Consider the following 18,802-nt stretch of genomic DNA (forward strand, 5'->3'; position numbering starts at 1 on the left):
AAGATTGGCAGAACTGAAATCTGAGCACTTGCACTACACTACTATTGCTTCTGGTCTCTCTTTCAGAATTAGAGTCCCTCAGCTTGTCCGGGAGGGGGAGGGGTTCCCTCTGCATAAAGCGGCTGCTCAGCCAGACAAGGAAAATGAATCATGTATCTCCCCCAACTCCCAGTGCAGCAGTGCTAGATATTTATAAGTCTCCTATCGCCTTGGAGTCCACCCTCTGCCTGCTGGACTCTCCCACCCACCCCATCCTCAAAGCCCCCGCAGGGAAATTCCAGTCACTGCCCATCATCACTGGTCCATATTCAGCTGGAAGAAACACTGCGGTTTGCACCCATGCAAGAAGCTAGAGCCAGGGCCGGCTTTAGGAGGTGTGGGGCCCAATTTGAACAGTTTCGATGGGGCCCCAGCAGGGATGACTTAAAAAAAAAAAAAACCACATAAAAAAAAAACAGGTGGGGCTTGTACTCACCGGGCGGTGCTCCAAGTCTTTGGCAGAACTTCGGCAGCGAGTCCTTCACTTGCTCCAGGTCTTCAGCATCACTGAAGGACCCACCTCTGAAGTGTGCCAAAGACCCAGAACAAGTGAAGGACCCACTGCCGAAGTGCCACTGAAGACCCGGACCCGGAGTGCCGCCAGGTGAGTAAAAATTAAAAAGGTGCCTCTAGCCAGGGAAGGGATTCTCACTGGGCACAGGGCCCTCTTAGGCACGGGGCCCAATTCGGGGGAATTAGTGGAATAGGCCTAAAGCCAGCCTTGGCTAGAGCAAGCAGCAGGATCGGGCAGCCTGGTGCAGAGCCTGTGAAGTATTCCAAGTCATTACAAGTCCCCTTTCTCAGAAAATTGGACTGAGATGGGAAAAAAAAAAAAATCAAACAAGTGGCTATGTAGCTGTATTAACCTGTGTTTGTACTATATGATGTAGATCACTGATAAGCAGATCGCAAAGAGACACGACCGCTTGCGACACAGCCATCTGAAAAGAACTGGGCTTATTCCATGAAACCTAACTGAAGTGCAACTGATAGTGTTTAAGCTGGGGACTCTTATTTTGATATGCTTGCACAGCTAGGTGGACAAGGGAGTACATCAGATGTCATTATCTGGCAGCAGATAAAAGTCCTTGGTCTTATAACACTAAGCAGAGTGCTACTATGATTACAGTCCGTGTCAGGGAATGACTATTCCGTCCGCAAAATATTGGTTACAGCCCAGGTGACAACTTCTGTAGGTAAGTATTTTTTTCACCTGTCACTTTTATTTGAGATCTCTGATTAGCAGTACTGTCTGATCTGTACTAAAGAAAAAAAAGTGATGCACTGAATAACATTGCTCAGTCAAATGCATAGTGTTTGTACTGTAGTTTGCAAGTTCATCTGGAAAACGTTGAGAAAAACAAGTCTTTTGATGTGAACTCAGAATTACTTATAAGGAAAATGTACTTGATCTGAAATGTAAAGTGTAGTCATATTACAAGAAAAGGTTTAGGATAGACCTTACTAAACAGATGTATTTACATAATTACTTATGTACAGTATTGGGAGAGTTCTCTAGAACTTTTTTTGGGGGGGAGGGTTGTAAATGGATAGTGGATAAAATGGGTCTGTAAAATATTACAGTAACAATTGCTGAATTATTGGTTTTTAATTGAGTTTGTTGCACTGGTGAACAAGAAAATAGTTTGGACATGATCCAGAAATTAGAAATTAGTTTCACATTCCAAGAATGTGCAGAAGGGAAAAGTTAGGGACTTTTTAATAAGAAAATTCCTCTTCTCTTATGGTTAATTTGCAACTACATTGATAAACAGCACTAGGAAATGGAAGCTTTACCTCTTGTTTAAAACAGGAGCGATGTCTTAAGAATATGATCTCTTCCCCAGGGGAATTTATGACCTCATGGAACCCTTCTTTGGCTTTCCTAAGAAAGGAATACAATATACTGTGCTTGTGTGTGTGTATATATATAGAGAAAAAGAGCAGCAAAACAGCTGATCTCAGTTGGACAAGACTGCAATTTTTTCTAGCACATGTAACTTGTGTAGATTTATAGTTCTCTATTTAAGAACAGCTTTTACAATTCAGCGACTTGCTTGGTTCACTTTTATGAAATTTGCTTTTTTATAACTGATAAAAGGTATAGTTTAGACATGTAATATAATCAAGCCTTCTTCTAAGCTTGTTTGCCCTATTGTATCTTATAGCAGTGCTTTATCTAGCTATATATTCTGGCTTAATCAGTACTGTCTGTGTGCTATCTGGCAAGACAAACATCTTTCACTACAGCCATGCTTTCAATTAGCATTCACTCACAGCAACTTCAGTATTAATGCTCACTAACAAATCTCAGCAGATAACTTCAACTAGGGGAACTGCTATTACATGCAAAAGGCTGAAATACACACTTCCCTTCGCTAGTTTCATATTTACACACCTAATCTGAATTGGTCATAAAATTTGAGCTCAGAAATTATTTGATTTTTGGTGTCCAATAAGGCATTATACAAAGTATGGAAAATTTAACTTAGTGACATTAAAATGAGGACTATAGTCCTATAATGACAATTCTGAGAAGATAAGATTTTTTTTAATAAAACAAAAGAATTAATCTACTAGTTAATAAACCTAGAGTTAACAAAACTCTAGTGATCTGATACAGACCCCAGTTCATGCTTCACTAGCAGTGCAGTGAATTGATGAATTTCATGGCCAAAATACTGAATTCTGTGCCATACTGGAAAAATGCTAGATTCCTGGGGGCAGAATTATATAGACCACAGTTCCTTGATTGAGCTGACTGTGGCAATTCACACCTCTTAGAGTGATCACTTCAGGATGCCTGCAGATTCAGGCAGGCAGCACCATCAGGTCATGCTTGATTCATGTTTTCAAGGTGATCATTGCAACTCTATTACTTTGTGACAGAAGTTACCATGCTGTTCCAGAGCAGACACCTGTGGTGAGCAACAAGCTAAGGTTGAGTGGGGGAGTAGAACTCCATATGATAATCAGAAATGTATTGTTCACATAGCTCTAGAATGGCTAAAAATAGAAACTTCAGACATGGTTTATTGATCTATTAATATTTAATAATCACTCCAAAGAGCATGATGCTCATGCATCTGAGTGACTGCTCTCTACACAATACTTACAACTCAAATTGTAACGTACAATTTGTTATTTGTATTGTCTTCCTAAAGGAATAATCCACATCAAGACAGCCCCTTTCCATCGAGGTAGGGATTCCATTCTACCCAGGAACCTAGCCAAGAAAGTTTTTGTGGTCCATCATCTAATTTTTACCAGCCACCAACCCAAAGCCCATTGTCACCTACAAAAAGCCAGGACTGTCACGAAACCTCCCCTATGAGTGTCAGTAATCTCCCATCCATGTCCTCTGTATGCCAACCAAGCATGTTTAACTACGAGCGTCCAAAACATTTTATCCAGTCTCAGAATACGTGTCAAGGGAAACTGCAGCCTCCGGGACCCAAGACACCTGCATTTTCAAGCAGTCAAACCAAACAGTCATCAATTCTAATCCAGCCTCGTAACTCTAGTGAGCAGAAGTTTTCTTCGTCTTCATCGCTGAGCTCCCCAATCTTTCTCTCCTCGTCTTCCCATAGCTCCCATAAGGAATCTGCATTTCCCATCACACCTGCATCTGCACAGTCTCCTGCTACCTCCTCCTCTGGGCAAAGGCTTTCATCCATGCATAACCAGTCCCCTGCAGCATTCCTTTGCTCAGTGTTGCCCTCACAGTCTGATTATAACAGCCAAGCTCTTTCTACTGTGGAATCTAAGTAAGTATGTCCAGGCTTCTAACTTTCCCATGCTTTGAATTGGTTGTGTGCAGGTTTTGTGCCGCTCCAAGTTTTGACCAAGCTATGTCCATATATTGGGTAAAATCCTGATCCCAAGGAAGCCAATGACTAAACTCTCATTAGCTCCTAATCCTACTTGCCTTACTCGCACAGGCATGGTTGAGAGAAGTATCTGTAAATTAGAAACTAAACTGCAAATTCTTTAAATAATCCTCCACTGTGCATTCATTTGTTAGCACGAGAGCAAGTCTACAGCTAAAATGCTGCGTCAGCGCAGAGCATCACCTTAGCACTTCAATGAATATGCTCTAAGATGATGGGAGAGTGCTCTCCTGTCAGTGCAGTTAATCCACAGTTAATCCTGAGGCAGTAGCTACGTCGGTGAGGTCTACACGGGGTGTGGAAGGGAGGTTGGTATAACTATGTCATTAAGGAGTGTGGATTTTCACACTCCGAGCGATGTAGTTATACAGATATAGGTCTGTAACGTAGACCAGACGGTGATGAGCAGTCTACTTTGTTATGGTGGAAACGAATTCCATGAGGGCAGCCAAACCAAGGGTTTGGCACTCATCTTAAATTGCCTACATTAAATTATTCTCTGATTTCATTCAATTTCAGAAAACAGGAATTCTGTATTAAAAGAGCTCATTGTGAGAGCACTGCTATGCAGGAGCTTTAACGTTTCATAGCAAAACACCAGGGTATATCCCCTGACTGCCTCTCACTTTATGTATCCAAAGATTGAGAAACTGCCCCTTAGTAACACTTTTCAGGAATCCCATTTCAATGATTCTGAGGTGTAAGTGACTTGAGAGCTTCTCAAAGTTCTATCCCTTTAAACCAAGGACCAGCGTCTCCTCCCTGATGTGTGGCACACAGATTCAGTGCCATTTTGAGGTCTATGGAAAGACATTCAGTGACCTCATTGGGAGCTCATATGAAGAGCAAGGGAAGAATGTGCCCTAGCAACTGCATTGGGGATTATGGAGGGGAGTGTGTTTTGTTTGCTATTTTGGGCAGAAAGTTGGATTAAATGCTCATATTCGTGAAAATTAAAAGGCTACCAGCTTCCCTGAAGCACAACTGTGGTGTGATTGATAAAGGGCAGGTAATATTAATTAGATTAGGTGTCATTCTAACTAGCCCCATACTTCTCCGTAACAGAACTAGAAGTAGTATGTGTGATAATTAGATACATGCCTGTGATAGCCACAATCATACAACGGAATACTTTGCAGCTCCACTATGTCATCTGTCTGTGGATCTCTAAATGCTTTACAAATCTTATGTAAATTCAATACTCCATGAAACAGGGGAGCCTTATTATCCCAATAATTTTACAGGTGGGTAAACTGAGGAACACAGACTGAGTAACTTGCCACGGTCATGCAGTTATTTCAAAATAGTCAAGCATCAGGAAGAGATCTGAAATCCTGGTTCCAATTCCCCTGCTCTGATTACTAGGAAGCACTCAGTGGGTGAAGAAGAGTATTTGGAATAGTCTGCACTGTAAATAAGCTGCTGGGACTCTTGCTCTTTATGGAACAAACATAATATGAAGGAAACATAGGGGCATGATGGGATCCAAATACTCATGTTAGAATATACACAGCCCTGCTACAACTTACACTGCTGCTCTGGTTGCATTCTGTCTGCTTCTTCAACTAAAGCACCACCAGCGAGCTCACAAAACTATTCCAAGGGATGCTACCCTATTCCAATACACTACCCAAGCCTTCTAGCAAGAAATGACCAGAAAAGGACATTGCCTATGTAAATCATCTTAGCTTTTACCAACAGTCTGATCCTGCAATCCTCACTCATGGGGCATGAGGTTGGTAAACCCCACCTCTGTGAAGTTTGCAGGATATATTTCCAAAAGGGACACAGAGTGCTCTGCATAGCCTTGGGTACTGTATCCCTAAACCATAGCGTTTTACCTAGATAATACCCTGGGTAGTGAGAACTCAAACGAAAGGCACAACCACGCTCTGTGTGTGCACATTTGTTCATCTGGTTGTCACTCAAAGGATCACTAGATGCAGATTTTTCTACCCAAAACACTTGTCCAGCTGTGGAGTGACCCTACAGAAAGAGTTGTGGTAAAAATGCACCAATGCATCCACCATATAACTAGGTGGAATATAACCTTATAGTCCTTACCACACACACAAAGTTGGCCATAACTGACACCATCTCTGAGCCCTCTCACGCAACCCAGACTGTGATTGGGTATCAAACTGTAGCCCAAGAAAAGAATGGCCCAAGTTCCTACTAAGGCCTGGGGAAGGAAGATGTGATGAGTGGTGGGAAGATACCTTACTTGAATGAATTTGTTTTCTCCCCTACCTTTGGAAATATACAAAGTTAGGTTATTAACCTTTCTTGAAGTTGATATTGGGGGTTATTTCAGACCCTTCTCCAAAACCCCTGGGAGGGGAACAGAGGGGAACTACATGATGCAAACCTCTGTTTCTTAATCATTCCTTCAGCTGGAGGTAGGGGGTGCATGGAGAAGTAAACCTGCATAGTCCAAGGATCTATGGGTCACTCTTCTCCCAACCCTACAATGTCCCATCTCTGGTCCCTCAGGACTGTGGAGTAAAAGCTGCTGAGCAGCCCCTGCACCTGTTAATCCTGCTCTTATCACCACTGACATCCACTCATGGCTGGTGGGCCCCATGGCAAGCAGAGGAGAATGATTGCCCTCTCTTCCTTCCATACCTCCCTTCCTCCTCAAAAAACACCCTTTATTCCCTCTATTACTATTTCTGAGCCATATAACTCCAGCCCCTTGGGAACTAACTGATGACCCTCTGCTCCAGCTGCAGAGAGGGGTGAGCATGCAATGACTGGTGTGCCTAATCCTTATCCCTGCTGCACTGTCTGCCTGAGTCTCTACCTGCTTTTTGCTCCTCTTCTGCCCAGATAGACAGAGGAAGCTTTGAGGCCCCTGATGGCTTTTAAGGGACAGGAAGGGGTTAAAGGCCTTGCTCACAGTGGTTCAGGTGATAAGGGTGACCTATGCATGTCTGGTACTTGTGCTGTCTACCAGGTGACATAGCCTAATGCAGGCCCTTTTCCCTGAACTCTGTGTCTCAGTAACAATACTTGGCATGTATAGTGGTTTACATCTCCCAAGACTTTACAAACTGATTCGTAGCCAACATTATAGCTAATGAAGGGCAAATATAAATTTGAATATTTATATATATTCTCTACCTAGATTTTATGCAGTCCTAACTCGCACCTAGGCTAGCTCAAAGGAGTGACTTTCTGTCTGTCTCTTGTATAAAGTAATTACTCAAAGCCAATGTATACCAAACAAGCCAGCACCAAGCTAACATACAAGACATCAGATCAAGAGATACAAGGAACAAAAGAAGCCCTCATTCAAGACTTGGAAAGGAAACTGCGAGGCAAAGACAACCTTCTTCATAACGGCAACCAGGTAAGAGTGAACCTATTAGTGCAAAGAATCCACTTAGTCTGAATTTCATTAGAAGACTTCTAGCAATTCAGAGACTTGTATCCATCTGCTTTAATTAATCACATATTGGTTTACGTCTTTGTCAGCCCCTAGAAAGCAACTGTTTGTAGAAGAGGGGCTGGAACTACTTCAGTCATAACCGCAATGGCCACAGTTGACCAGAAGCCCCAGGGAAACTTTAGCTTTAGAATTTTGCATGGGTGTGTTTATCCTGGTTTACATCTGTAGTTTATCATTCTAGTCAGTCAGGTTTAATTAGTAACACTGAGAAGTAAAAGTGACCAATTGCCCTCTGATAAGTGGCTGCTATCTTGTCTCAATCTTCCCTAAAGCCCCTTTTAGAGGGCACCTAACAACATCCCACAGTGCTTTGTATTGGCTTACTAAAAAGAAACTGAATTGTCTAAAGAAAATTTAGTTTGCCAGAACACAAACGTCCGGATATCTATTTCAAAGGAAACCATTTTCTGTAAAAAGTAGGGCTACCATATCTGAACACTCCATGAGGGGTGTCGGCCCTGCCAACAGTCCACCCCTGCTCCTCCCACGCTCCACCACCACTCTGCCCCAGATGCTTGGCCCTGCCACTGAACCCATCCTCACCCCCTGGCCCGCCGCTGGCTTGCTGCATCCCTCTTCAATCCTTCAACCACCTTTCACCTCCTCACTCCCCTGACAGAAACCCCCATGTCTGCCCCAAGAACCCCCACCTGCCGCTGGCTCGCTGCTGCTTACCTCCTCACACACACCCACCCACCTGCCACTGGCTCCCTTGCAGCTCACCTCTTCAACCCCTGCTGCCTGCCACTGGCCTTTTCACACACACACCCCCGCCGCCAGCTCCCCCCCGCCACTTCACCCTCCCCGCTCACCACTTGTCTCCTCACTTGCCTGCCAGCCAGCCACTGGCTCCCCACGCACTTGCCTCTTCACCCTCCCCCCGCTCGCCTACTCACTCCTTCCAACCGCTTCTGGCTCACCACTCACCTCTTCACTCCGCCCCACTCACCTACCCACCCCTCCTGCCACAGGTCCCTCGGCTCCTAGGATTAGGGGCAGTCGAGGGGTCTCCACATGCTGCGCCCGCCACAAGCGTGAGCTCTGTGGCTCCCATTGGCTGTAGCTCCCTCCTGCCCAATCAGAGTTGTGGGGGCGGGGCTTGCAGGCACCAGCAGTGGGCAGGGAGCCCTCCGCCCCACCCCCCAACCTGACCCGAGGAGCCAGAGGAACCTGCCAGAAAGCCCCGCTCCACGGCTCCGGCAACTCCCATCTAGGGTTACCATACATCCATATTTTTCCGGACGTTTTTAGATATTTAAAAATTCCTCCCGGACGGCGATTTAAGAACTAAAAAGCCAGACATGTCCCGGAAAATATGGACGTATGGTAACCCTAGTAAAAAGTCTCTTCACCCCAGGCACACATTTGCCTAAGTTCAAGAGGCTTGAAATGCAGCTTTCCTGGGCCATGAAATACAAATTGTAGAGGTGTTTTTTTAAAAAAACCACTCTCCAAGTGCAGTGTCACCAAGGAAGAAGCAAGCCAACTTGTAGAGAGCTGGCTCTAATGTGTTGTGGAAACATTCCTATTGGTCTGAGACTTGGTAAAAGCTTAGCAGGTAAAGGCTGGATGCTGCTTTCATTGAAGTCAATAGACGTTCAGTGAGAGGGAGAGCAGGCCATATATATCTAAAATATAAATTACAAATCTATTGTGGGGGGGGAGAGAGAACCTAAATATAGACCCAATCTGACTTAAGAATGTACCTTATCAGAAGTGCATCTTGCAGCATTTCATCTGACTATGAACACTGCACAGCTCGACACCTGCATTAGCATTACTGCCTAGCAGCCAGTCATGGACCTAACTTCTATCTTAATATGGCTTCTAAACTGGGGGTAGGAGGGAAACGCTATCAAAGTTCAAACCAAATTCTGCTTTTACTTACCCCAGTGCAAACTGGGTGTAAAATGCATCAGTGTCAAAGTCTGTTTGCTCCTACCATGAAAGAATTTAGTCCTTACCCAGTTAATATTTCCTCTTGCTCAAGACAGAGCATGCAGCACTTCCTAGGGTGGATGGTGGATGGGTGTAGGTTTTTAGCACCTACCACACAGTTAGTGCCTGAAAGAGATGCACAGCTAGTGGACTTGGAAAGGCCTCCTAGTGCTAATGTAAGGGGACCCTGGAAGCTTGTTCTGATCTCCCAATTAGTGTCAATGATGTTATTAATCATCCCTGGCCATTCTCCTCTTGAAGGTTCTCTGCAAGAACAGGAGGAGTGGGAGGCCAGAGGTGGCATTTCCAAGGCCTTGATGAAAAGACTGTTTAGACCTATACATATTTGGGTACTATATACAATTGAGAGTGAGCTCAGCAGATTCCAAGACATCAGATCTTTTGGAATAGCCACAGGCATGCAGCAGCCACACTTTGCTTTCAGCAGCTCCATGAATTTTTGACATATTAATGTGCCCTAAATTGACTATGGGTAATCTGAAATTGTAACTAAAATTCAAGTGATAGTAAATCCCCTTTTAACAGATTTGCTGTCCTGCCCTTCTTTCAGCGGCTAACCTATGAAGAGAGAATGGCTCGGAGGCTGCTTGGACCAGAAAATGCTGCTTCTGTGCTTGTAACTCAAAATGAAGAACATGTGCAGAACTCACAGGTAAATGAAAACTGTCCAAAACTAGTGCCCATTGTCCGTTTAAATTTTCAGTCACTTGTATTGGAATGGGGTAGGGGAATAGGTCTCTTTACGGAGTACAAAAAAGGAAAAATCAAGATAGCTACATTATAAAGTTCTGTATAGCATCCTCCATCTGAGGATTTCAAAGCACTATATGAATATTAACTAAGGCCCAGTCAGAGGTATTTAGGTGCCTATTGACCTTGGAGAATCTGGGCTTTAACCCTTACAACATCACCCGTCAGGTAGGGATATATAGGAATTCCATCTCTGAGGAGGAACACAACAGCTGTTTCACAGCAACATTGCATGATTATTTTGGACAGGAGTGATGACTGACGAATACAATAATCAATTTAAATGGCAGGGGGATTCAGGTAAGTAGTATGTAACTGCCTGAATTAGAACTTGGCTAGGACATTGGGATTAACTAGTGTTATGAATAGTGACATGACCACAAGAGGTCAGCATCTGGGTTTTGGATTTTTTTTTAACCATCCTGTCCAAAAAATGGAATAATTAATGCTAGCTGCTAGGATGATATTAGTTACCTGGTTAATACAAGGAGGAAAGAAAACTCATGAAATAAAACAGAAGGGGAAGATAGAAGAATGTGTAAAATACTACGATAGAAGTTGATTCTGTATTGGGTACTGCAGATAACTGGGAATGTATAGCTAAGATGCTAAAAAAGCATATCTGATTTTTGGATTTGCCTGCTTCCCCCAAACAATATCCATTGGCTGCTACACTATACAGAACAGGTCAATAAGACATTACCTTCAGTATTTCTCTGGTCCAGATTACTAGAAAGGGCTATGGTGTGGCACCCAGGATCTGCATACCCAGGAGAAACCATCCCAGTTTCCAAAGATTGCCTTCTGCTGTATGTTACTAGGGTAACCTGCAATATATCAGCTGAAATATTCATTTCACTAGAGAAAATTGAGGTTAGGAGTCCAATTGCAAAACTTCTCTAGACTTCAATGCAGAGTAAAAACCATAAGCTCAAACACTTGGGAAGAAATCATGAGATGTTTGTAATAAAGCTAATTCTCCCACCCAATAGTTGTAGAGAAGAAGCATGTTACAGTGTTGGTTCAAACCAAATTCTGCTTTTACTTACCCCAGTGCAAATTGGGTGTAAAAGACCAAGAAAGTGATTGCATCAGTCCTGGCTCAGCTAGTTCTGCAGCAGTCTGGGGCATGCTCTACAAAGAGCAGACAGGGGAGGTTAAGTCATGACAGCAAATTTGGTGATATTTCATGCGTTGCTTCAAATTGTTCTCAAAATGCCCCTATCAGTGACCCATCCAACCACAAAGTATTTGTTTTACTACTTAGGCCAGTCTGTGGAAACGGCGGCCAAACTGATGCTTTACAGCTGAATCTTAAATGAGCATGGTCGTATTAAGGAGGATATTTGCATTTGTAACCAGTGGGCATGGAGTGTGGATATAGGGTTCAGTCCCGCACAGTATTGACCAGCATAGCCCAATGTAGTAAAACAGTTAAGCACAGGCTTAAAGTTAAGCTCTGAGTAACCTACTAAATTTAATGTGACTGGTTATGTGCTTAACTTCAAGCACATATGTAAGCAAACCACTGGATTGGACTAACAAACTTAGCACTGTGCAAGATCAGTGTCTTACTCCTTGACTACTATTGTGATAGGCACTCAAATACCTAGGAGAGCTTTCTATATTGTCGTTCCTATATTTAACTGGCTCCATGGCTAATATGGTGGAAATTCTCTGACTTGCTGGTATTAAACATCCTCAGAACCCTAAAATAAAGAAGTCCTAGTAGGAGCCAATCCTGGGTACTGGTACTTTTCTAATAACTTGATGGGGACTTATCAGAAAGCTTAGCTGGTGCTGTGATCTAGCAAGGAAAATATTTTCCAGCTGAACACGTGTTCATGGGTATTGGTACCATTTGTGAGCAGGCGCAACAAAGCGTTCTTGCTAGTACCGTATCAAAGTGACTTTGTTCTATTCCTGCTTTACTGAAGGACGCCTTGTACCTAGCTCCCATTTCAAATATTCCAGTGGGAATAATCCCCTCCAACAGAGGTTATAGGTTTGCCAAAAGACTTTCAGCCAAAGGAAATGACTGCACTAGTCACCTGTGCAATGTGACAGAAAGCTGTTCCAAACTATTAGTAGCATTTGTTCCTCGCTAAGGCAGAACTCTGGGATGAAAATAAGTAAGCATATTGCCTCATGATGTCAGTCTCTTTATAGTTTATAATAAAGACTCCTAAAGTGCTTGCAATGATTGGCTTTTGAAAGGCAAACTGCTTTTTATTCAACTTGTGTTTTCAGTTCAACCTCTTGGTAAATTCTGCATTGCTACTTATTTTAATTTTTGCTTTTCCAAGCAGCAGAATTCAGAAAACACAAGACTACAGGTTCCTACGCCACAAATCAGGTATTTTTTTAATCTATACCCAGCTACTTTCAATGTTTCTATCAGATGTGAGTTCTGATCCACATTGTGTGTGTGCACAAGAGCACTATTCATAGGCATCAGCATAAAAGTTTAGTTAAACTTCAGTTTGTAGAATAATCAAGGTGACAGTTATTTCGGTTATTGGAGTAATTTCAAAGGTAGGTTGGTAACCCACATACTTCAAGCCAAATAATAGGCTAGGGATTCTAGAAAGTATATCATACACCTCTGTGTAGTGATGTAATGCATAACTGTTGGGTATGGGATATGATGCAAGAATCTTTGGGCATGCTGCAAATGCTTTGAGACCTGAGGCCAAAGATAGCTGCTTTTTTATGTGAAGCATGTACGTGGGCTCTTCTATTCAACACATTCTAAGCTAGTCAGATAGCTGGTTGGCGACCATAATTCACTAAATAGAAATTGAGGGGGGGACCCACCCTATTGTTTTGTCTTTGGAGGGACAACAACATTCTTGGATCTATTAATATAGCCAGATCCCTTTTTAAAGTGTGTTTTTGTTTTTTTTAATGAAGGTAACAGGTCCATGATCATGTGTACACCTTGTGTAAGTAACTGTAAATGTGCACATTATAGGAGCAGACAGTCCTCAAGAGGAGAGGGGAAGGAGCATGGCTTAATCCAGGAGAAGTTTTTTCAACCACGTTTTGTCCAAGTGCCTGAAGACAAAATGACTGTTGAAGAGGGACGATTTTGCAGGATTGACTTCAAAGTAAGAGAGATGTTCACACAATCTTCCAGTACAACTAAAACTAAATTTGCCTGTTGGTAATTACTACATGCAATACAAATAGGTGTCACTGCAGCTCAGAGACATCTGTCCTTATGAACTGGATAGCTACTTGTCTAATATTACTGGCTCTGCAAGTCCAGTGTCCATTCCAAACAGCTTTACAAGCTTTAGTAATGAGAGAAGTTTTGCAAACTTTACATTAATCCTAGAAAACCTGAAATTTGACTGACTGTAGCTATATCTTCCCACTCACACTAGGATTTATGAGATCGTGGCTAATGCTGAGTATGCTCTGTAAATATATGAACGGCCATCCTGCAAGAGGACTTTTTAAATGCTACTGCCACAAATTAGGGTCTTAATTCAGGAAGGCATGTAAGCAAGTGCTTAAATGCTTTGCTAAATAGGGGCCCTAATTGACTTCAGTGTGATGTAACAAGGTGATTAATTGTGCCAAATACAAGTAGACTCCTGAACTGAGGACTAGCTGCCTGCCACTTAAGAGCACTTAAAAAGTCCCCTTTGAAGCTAGAAATGTCACCTTGACTGAGCATAGAAGGCAGCTGCTCACAGAAAAGGTTAATTTTGAAGAAAAATAAAGTTGAAACATTTTATTAAATACATTTAAAGTAAAATGTGCATAACAATTATACTTCCACAAAGTTCATCTAATAACTCTGTTACTTTAAGGTAAGAAAAGTTAGCTCTTGTGTTGTAGGCAATTTTTAATGTAAATGCTTTGTGTGCTGATCCTAACTTGTTGTTTTCCGATTCTGTAAATGTAAAACTGGAAGAGGCATCAAGTAGAGGAATTTGAAGTAACTTTCTCTGAATTTGACATGACCTCTGAGCCCTCAGTCTGAAACGCTGTTCTTAATCTCTAACTATCTTGGAGATTAAGTAGTTGCAGTTGAGTAGATTCCATTACCATAGCACTGTATTTAATGATGATAAAACTGGTTCAAAATGTGGCCTTATTGAGGACCCTCTCAGAGACTTCTGAGATAAAATGGTAGGCTTGCCCTTGTGAATGCACACCCACAACAAACCCCACTGATTGAAATGGGACTTCACAGGTCATTAGGAACAACAACACAGCTTTCTGTGAGGAGACTCCATTGCCTCATAACTAAAGTTCATGTCTCCAAATCCACTAGACTACTCTATAAACATCATAATTTACAAAGAAAACCACTCCTGGGTGGAACTTCCAAGGGTATAATCCTGACTTGGTCCTCTAAGCTAACGAAACTTTCTGTAGTGGAGGGGCCCTGATGGTTTTAGATTTAAACATTAATAACTACAGTACTATAATGGTTTAAGATTGTTTGTTCATGGTTGTGGGTTTTTGTTTTTTTTTCTTGTTTCACAGGTCAGTGGGCTACCAGCTCCAGATCTGGTATGGTATTTAAATGGAAGGTTGGTCCACCCAGATGACTTTCATAAAATGATAGTGTCTGAAAAGGGCTTTTACTCACTCATTTTTGAAGTGGTCAGAGGCTCTGATGCAGGGACATATGAATGTGTGGCCTCCAATCGTGCTGGAGAAGCCTCCTTTACAGTACAACTGGATGTAATTGGTAAGATATATAGATGTGATGGCAACCTGGAAATCTTTATTCTCCAATTGTGTGTGCCCAAAAGTCTACTAATGCCTTTTCTTCCTGTGTCTGAAAGACCTTTACAAACGTATCAGGATGTCTGCTTTTATCTTTGAACTCTTCTACTTCATGATCTCCAGGTTTAAGAACTACAATGGAAAAATTATTCATACCAAATGCGGGGCTTGGAAAAATGGATCAACTTGGGATAGGATTTTTCCAAAGTTGTCAGCATTGATTCTAGTGGGAGCAGAGCTGGGCCAATGTTAAAACTCCCATTGACTTCAACGAGAGCAGAGAGTTAAGCCAGTGCTGAGAACTCTTGAAAATTCCTTCTTGGCTGCTTATTTTGTCAGTTTCGTATATGGGAACTGTAAAATTTATATATATCTTACAAAATACAGAGATATGAACATCACACATACCACACTCATTTTCTAAAGTTATTTATAAACTAATAATTTTTGAACATGTTGAATGAAGAGATTAATTTTTCAGAAGATATCTCTATCTCTAAGACAAATGTGCATTCCAGACAAGACAAGTGGTGAAATTCTAGCCCTGCTGAAGCAACAGCAAAGTTCTCATTGAGTGAAATCCTAGTTCCATTTAAATCAAAAACAATTTGGGCTTCCTTAAGCCCCAATCATGAAAAATCTTATTCACACGAGTAGTCTGCACTCATGCAAAAAGTCTCACTGAGCATTGATCTGTGGCCTTATTTCTGTCAGCATAGATTACTGCTTTCTTCATTTGTCTGGGGTTGAGAGTGCTTTTAAAGTAATTTTGTCTGATTCCACCTACGTTGTGTCTTCCAAATAACACCTTAATATTTTTCTATTCAACTTACACTCAACAAAAATTGAACATCGTTTAATTCCATTGCATGACCTACTTCCTTGCACAGAAGTAGAAAACAAAGAGTTGAAACCCACCTAACTTACTACATTTCCTTGCTGGGCAAAAGTTCTCTTATTTAACACCCTGTGGCCCATTCTTCAAACACACTGTCCGATATCCTCCTCTATCACCACAAACTGTTGGATGAGTAATATATAAAGCCACAGTTTCAACAAACCTGAAAGCAGCAACTTTGTTCAGAAACTTAAGGATTTTGCTTATGAATTCTTTCCCAGCACAGATGTTGCGGTCATGATTCAAGCTATAGCATGCACAGGGCCTTCATTTGCTTTCAGGGCCATATTCACAGCTGGTACAATTCCCTTGCCTGTTTGCCTTCCAGTTATATCAGCTGTGCATTTCCTTTCAATCTACACTACCTGGTGCCTACTGCTTGGGTGCTTATGTTACGGCAAAGAGACTTTGGGAGGTGGAGATAAACTCAAACGCTTGCAGGGGTATATTGTCAAAGCCACGTGTAAGGGGCAAGATGCTGGGTGGTATTTTCAAAAGCGCCTATTTATATAAAACAAACAAACAACAAAACTTATCCTCCAGCAAATGAAGGCCTCTTTACTTCTGAATGAGAACATCCACACAGGGGTTTAATGCCCTTTAACTTATGCATACTGACTTCACAGCTTCAGTTCATTCATATTAACTTTAATGAACGTCCTCTTGTAGACAAGTCCTAAGACAGCTGGATTCCGATCCTGAGAAATGATGCACCTACTACCATCCTTATGCCCCTGGAATCCCAGAGAAGGCCTTCAAGGAGACTCCATTCAGGAGCATGTGTACCCATGGATGGATTCCTTAGCTTTTGATTTTTATTTATTTTTTTAAACATGCAATCTACTACAACCTTCTCTCTTATAACTTAGCAAAGGAACATCAGAAAGCTCCATGTTTTATCTTCAAACCACAAAGCAAAAGAGTTTATGAAGGGGATTCAGCCAGACTGGAATGTCAGATTTCTGCCATCCCTACACCACGGATTTACTGGAAAAGAAACAATGAAATGCTACAGTATAATACAGACCGAATAAGGTATGTGACTAATAAACTGGCCAATGATGTATCAGAAAAAAAATAGCCCGTATATGAAACACAAATAATGTAGTCTCTAAAGATGCAGCATATGCATTTACCAGCTGGATGTGTCCGTAACTAGTGAACAACAAACATGGTGAATGGGTTGGCTGGGAGTCATTCCCACTGTGGTGAAGATATTTCGCTTGAGTGCAAGGAAAGAGCACTCCCTCTGACCTCTTACTTTGTAAATACACACACCCAAAATGTACAACTTGCTCACTTGCAAGCACAGATTTGAGATCAAAATATTGTAACATGTTTGACGGTTATCTCTGTTTTTACAGCACCCACAAAGGAGCCCTGATCCTGATTTGGGGTCTATAGGTGCTAATAATTAACTAATCAAAGAATAGCAACAACACTTGGTGAGAGTGTAATCCAGTGCACTTTTTTGGGGAGGGAGGCAGGAGAGGATCACTTTTGATTTCTAGTCTCCTGCAAAAATTGTTCATTGCTCTTTAGGGTCTTCCCCCATGAAAGTCATCCTTTAAGTCAACTTATTTCTTTGCCCCTCGTGCACTTAAAACAAACAAAAAAAATATTTTTCAGTTTGTTCTATGATAATCCTGGAAAGATTTGCCTCCTAATCCATAACGTTAATAAGAAAGATGCCGGTTGGTACACAGTATCTGCAGTCAACGAGGCAGGAGTGGCCACATGCCACTGCAGACTGGATGTTGCAAGTAAGTGTATAAATGTCAAACTAGAACTTGTATTATGAGCTAACGTGATGGGTAGGAATGGGACTTCCCCCTCATTCAGAACAGATCTGAGCAAAGATCCAATCTAGTTGTGAGCACTAGATGAACATGTTCCCAAAGATACTATCAGACACGCAATACCCCATAAATAAACTACTCAAGGCAGCCAAAGAAATTTCCCCATTAACAGAGCACCCAAATACACTGGGGATGGGTACTTCACAACTTGCAAATATTCTGTCACCACCACTCTCCTTGCATTTTTGTTTTTAATTATCCCCAATTCCCTTGGTATCAACAGGGAGGCGGGTGGGAGGAGACTATGATCTCCTCCAACTTCCCTATCAATGTCTGAGTGCTGGGGCTTACAGGTGAGCTCTCCCTCAAGGGCCTATTCATTTGTGCATAGGACAACAACAGTTAACAATTGACCTGGCATGCTGCAGCTCTGTCTTCTCTTGGGACTTTAACAATCCATAGTAGCCAAATGAGGCATCTCTTGGTCTGTTTCAGCTCACACATACAAGCCAATGCCAACCCCCAAGCAGTTGAAGGTTCGACCGACTTTTAGCAAATACCTGGCTTTCAATACTAAAGGACTGGATGTGAAACCAGCTTTCTCACCAGAAGGAGAGTTTGAACGGCTGGCTGCTCAATCTGGACTGTATGAAAGTGATGAACTTTAATGTGAAAAGAGGAGGAAAATGCACTTATGTAACAGACCCATATCCTAACTCCATATATATGCAGTTAAGTGGCAGTTGCTCTAACTAGCAAACATACCTACATATTTTATTTATAATTTGACTCGTGCACATATTTCCTGCTGTTCTGATTTTACCAAGGTAGTACTCCATTTGTATGGATTGGTGAATATAGCAGATAACACTCAACTGTTGTATTTTAACTGTAAAGCCTAAGAAGCCAGGGCAGTTGGTGATGATGGAAGTGTAGGTTTAACTACATCTATGCTCAATTACAAGGAAAAGCATGTTTATTTGTACTGTTTTTTAATATCACCACTCTCAGTAAAACAAACTTTGTGCTGCCTGAATACTAAAACCAAATAGATTTGAATGTTTTTATGTGGATTTATGTCAAATGCAAATAAAGCACTAAATATAAAATACAGCTTATGACTATTCTGCTTTATTAAAATCAGGAATTTTAGATGTTCAGTATCAGACAGCTGGTAGGCTTGCAAAGATGGCATTTTTCTTTTATCCCCACAACACTGTCCCTTCTCTTGGGCAATACAAACTATCTAGTTACCTGCCTTCTGATA

The 18,802-nt window shown here is 41.9% G+C and overlaps 1 protein-coding gene across 5 annotated transcripts; it reads left to right on the forward strand.

Annotated features, from left to right (window-relative positions):
• The first annotated feature begins 810 nt into the window (after window positions 1–810).
• On the forward strand, window positions 811–18,648 carry MYOT (myotilin). 5 transcript variants are annotated; one of them, XM_032777943.2, is made up of 11 exons: window positions 821–1,235; window positions 3,204–3,239; window positions 3,630–3,806; window positions 7,128–7,281; window positions 9,890–9,991; window positions 12,396–12,445; window positions 13,064–13,199; window positions 14,593–14,800; window positions 16,606–16,771; window positions 17,366–17,499; window positions 18,031–18,648. In XM_032777943.2, the coding sequence occupies exons 3-11, from the start codon at window positions 3,715–3,717 to the stop codon at window positions 18,201–18,203; spliced, it is 1,215 nt and encodes a 404-aa protein (XP_032633834.1). In that variant the 5' UTR covers window positions 821–1,235; window positions 3,204–3,239; window positions 3,630–3,714; the 3' UTR covers window positions 18,204–18,648. The 5 variants fall into 5 exon arrangements, with proteins under 5 accessions (XP_074924260.1, XP_032633831.1, XP_032633834.1 ...); XM_075068159.1 differs by having other exon boundaries at window positions 811–1,235; window positions 3,204–3,806; XM_032777940.2 differs by having other exon boundaries at window positions 813–1,235; window positions 3,204–3,806; window positions 12,399–12,445.
• Window positions 18,649–18,802: the final 154 nt, after the last annotated feature.

Source organism: Chelonoidis abingdonii, chromosome 7 (assembly GCF_003597395.2).
Source record: "Chelonoidis abingdonii isolate Lonesome George chromosome 7, CheloAbing_2.0, whole genome shotgun sequence".
NCBI classification, from domain to species: Eukaryota; Metazoa; Chordata; order Testudines; family Testudinidae; genus Chelonoidis; species Chelonoidis abingdonii.

Excerpts from the sequence above, each read along its gene's own strand:
- MYOT (XM_075068159.1), top strand. The coding sequence starts at position 3,370 with ATGAGTGTCAGTAATCTCCCATCCATGTCCTCTGTATGCCAACCAAGC. Across the intron at positions 13,200-14,592 it reads TTTGCAGGATTGACTTCAAA|GTCAGTGGGCTACCAGCTCC; the intron begins GTAAGAGAGATG and ends CTTGTTTCACAG. Across the intron at positions 16,772-17,365 it reads TATAATACAGACCGAATAAG|TTTGTTCTATGATAATCCTG; the intron begins GTATGTGACTAA and ends AATATTTTTCAG.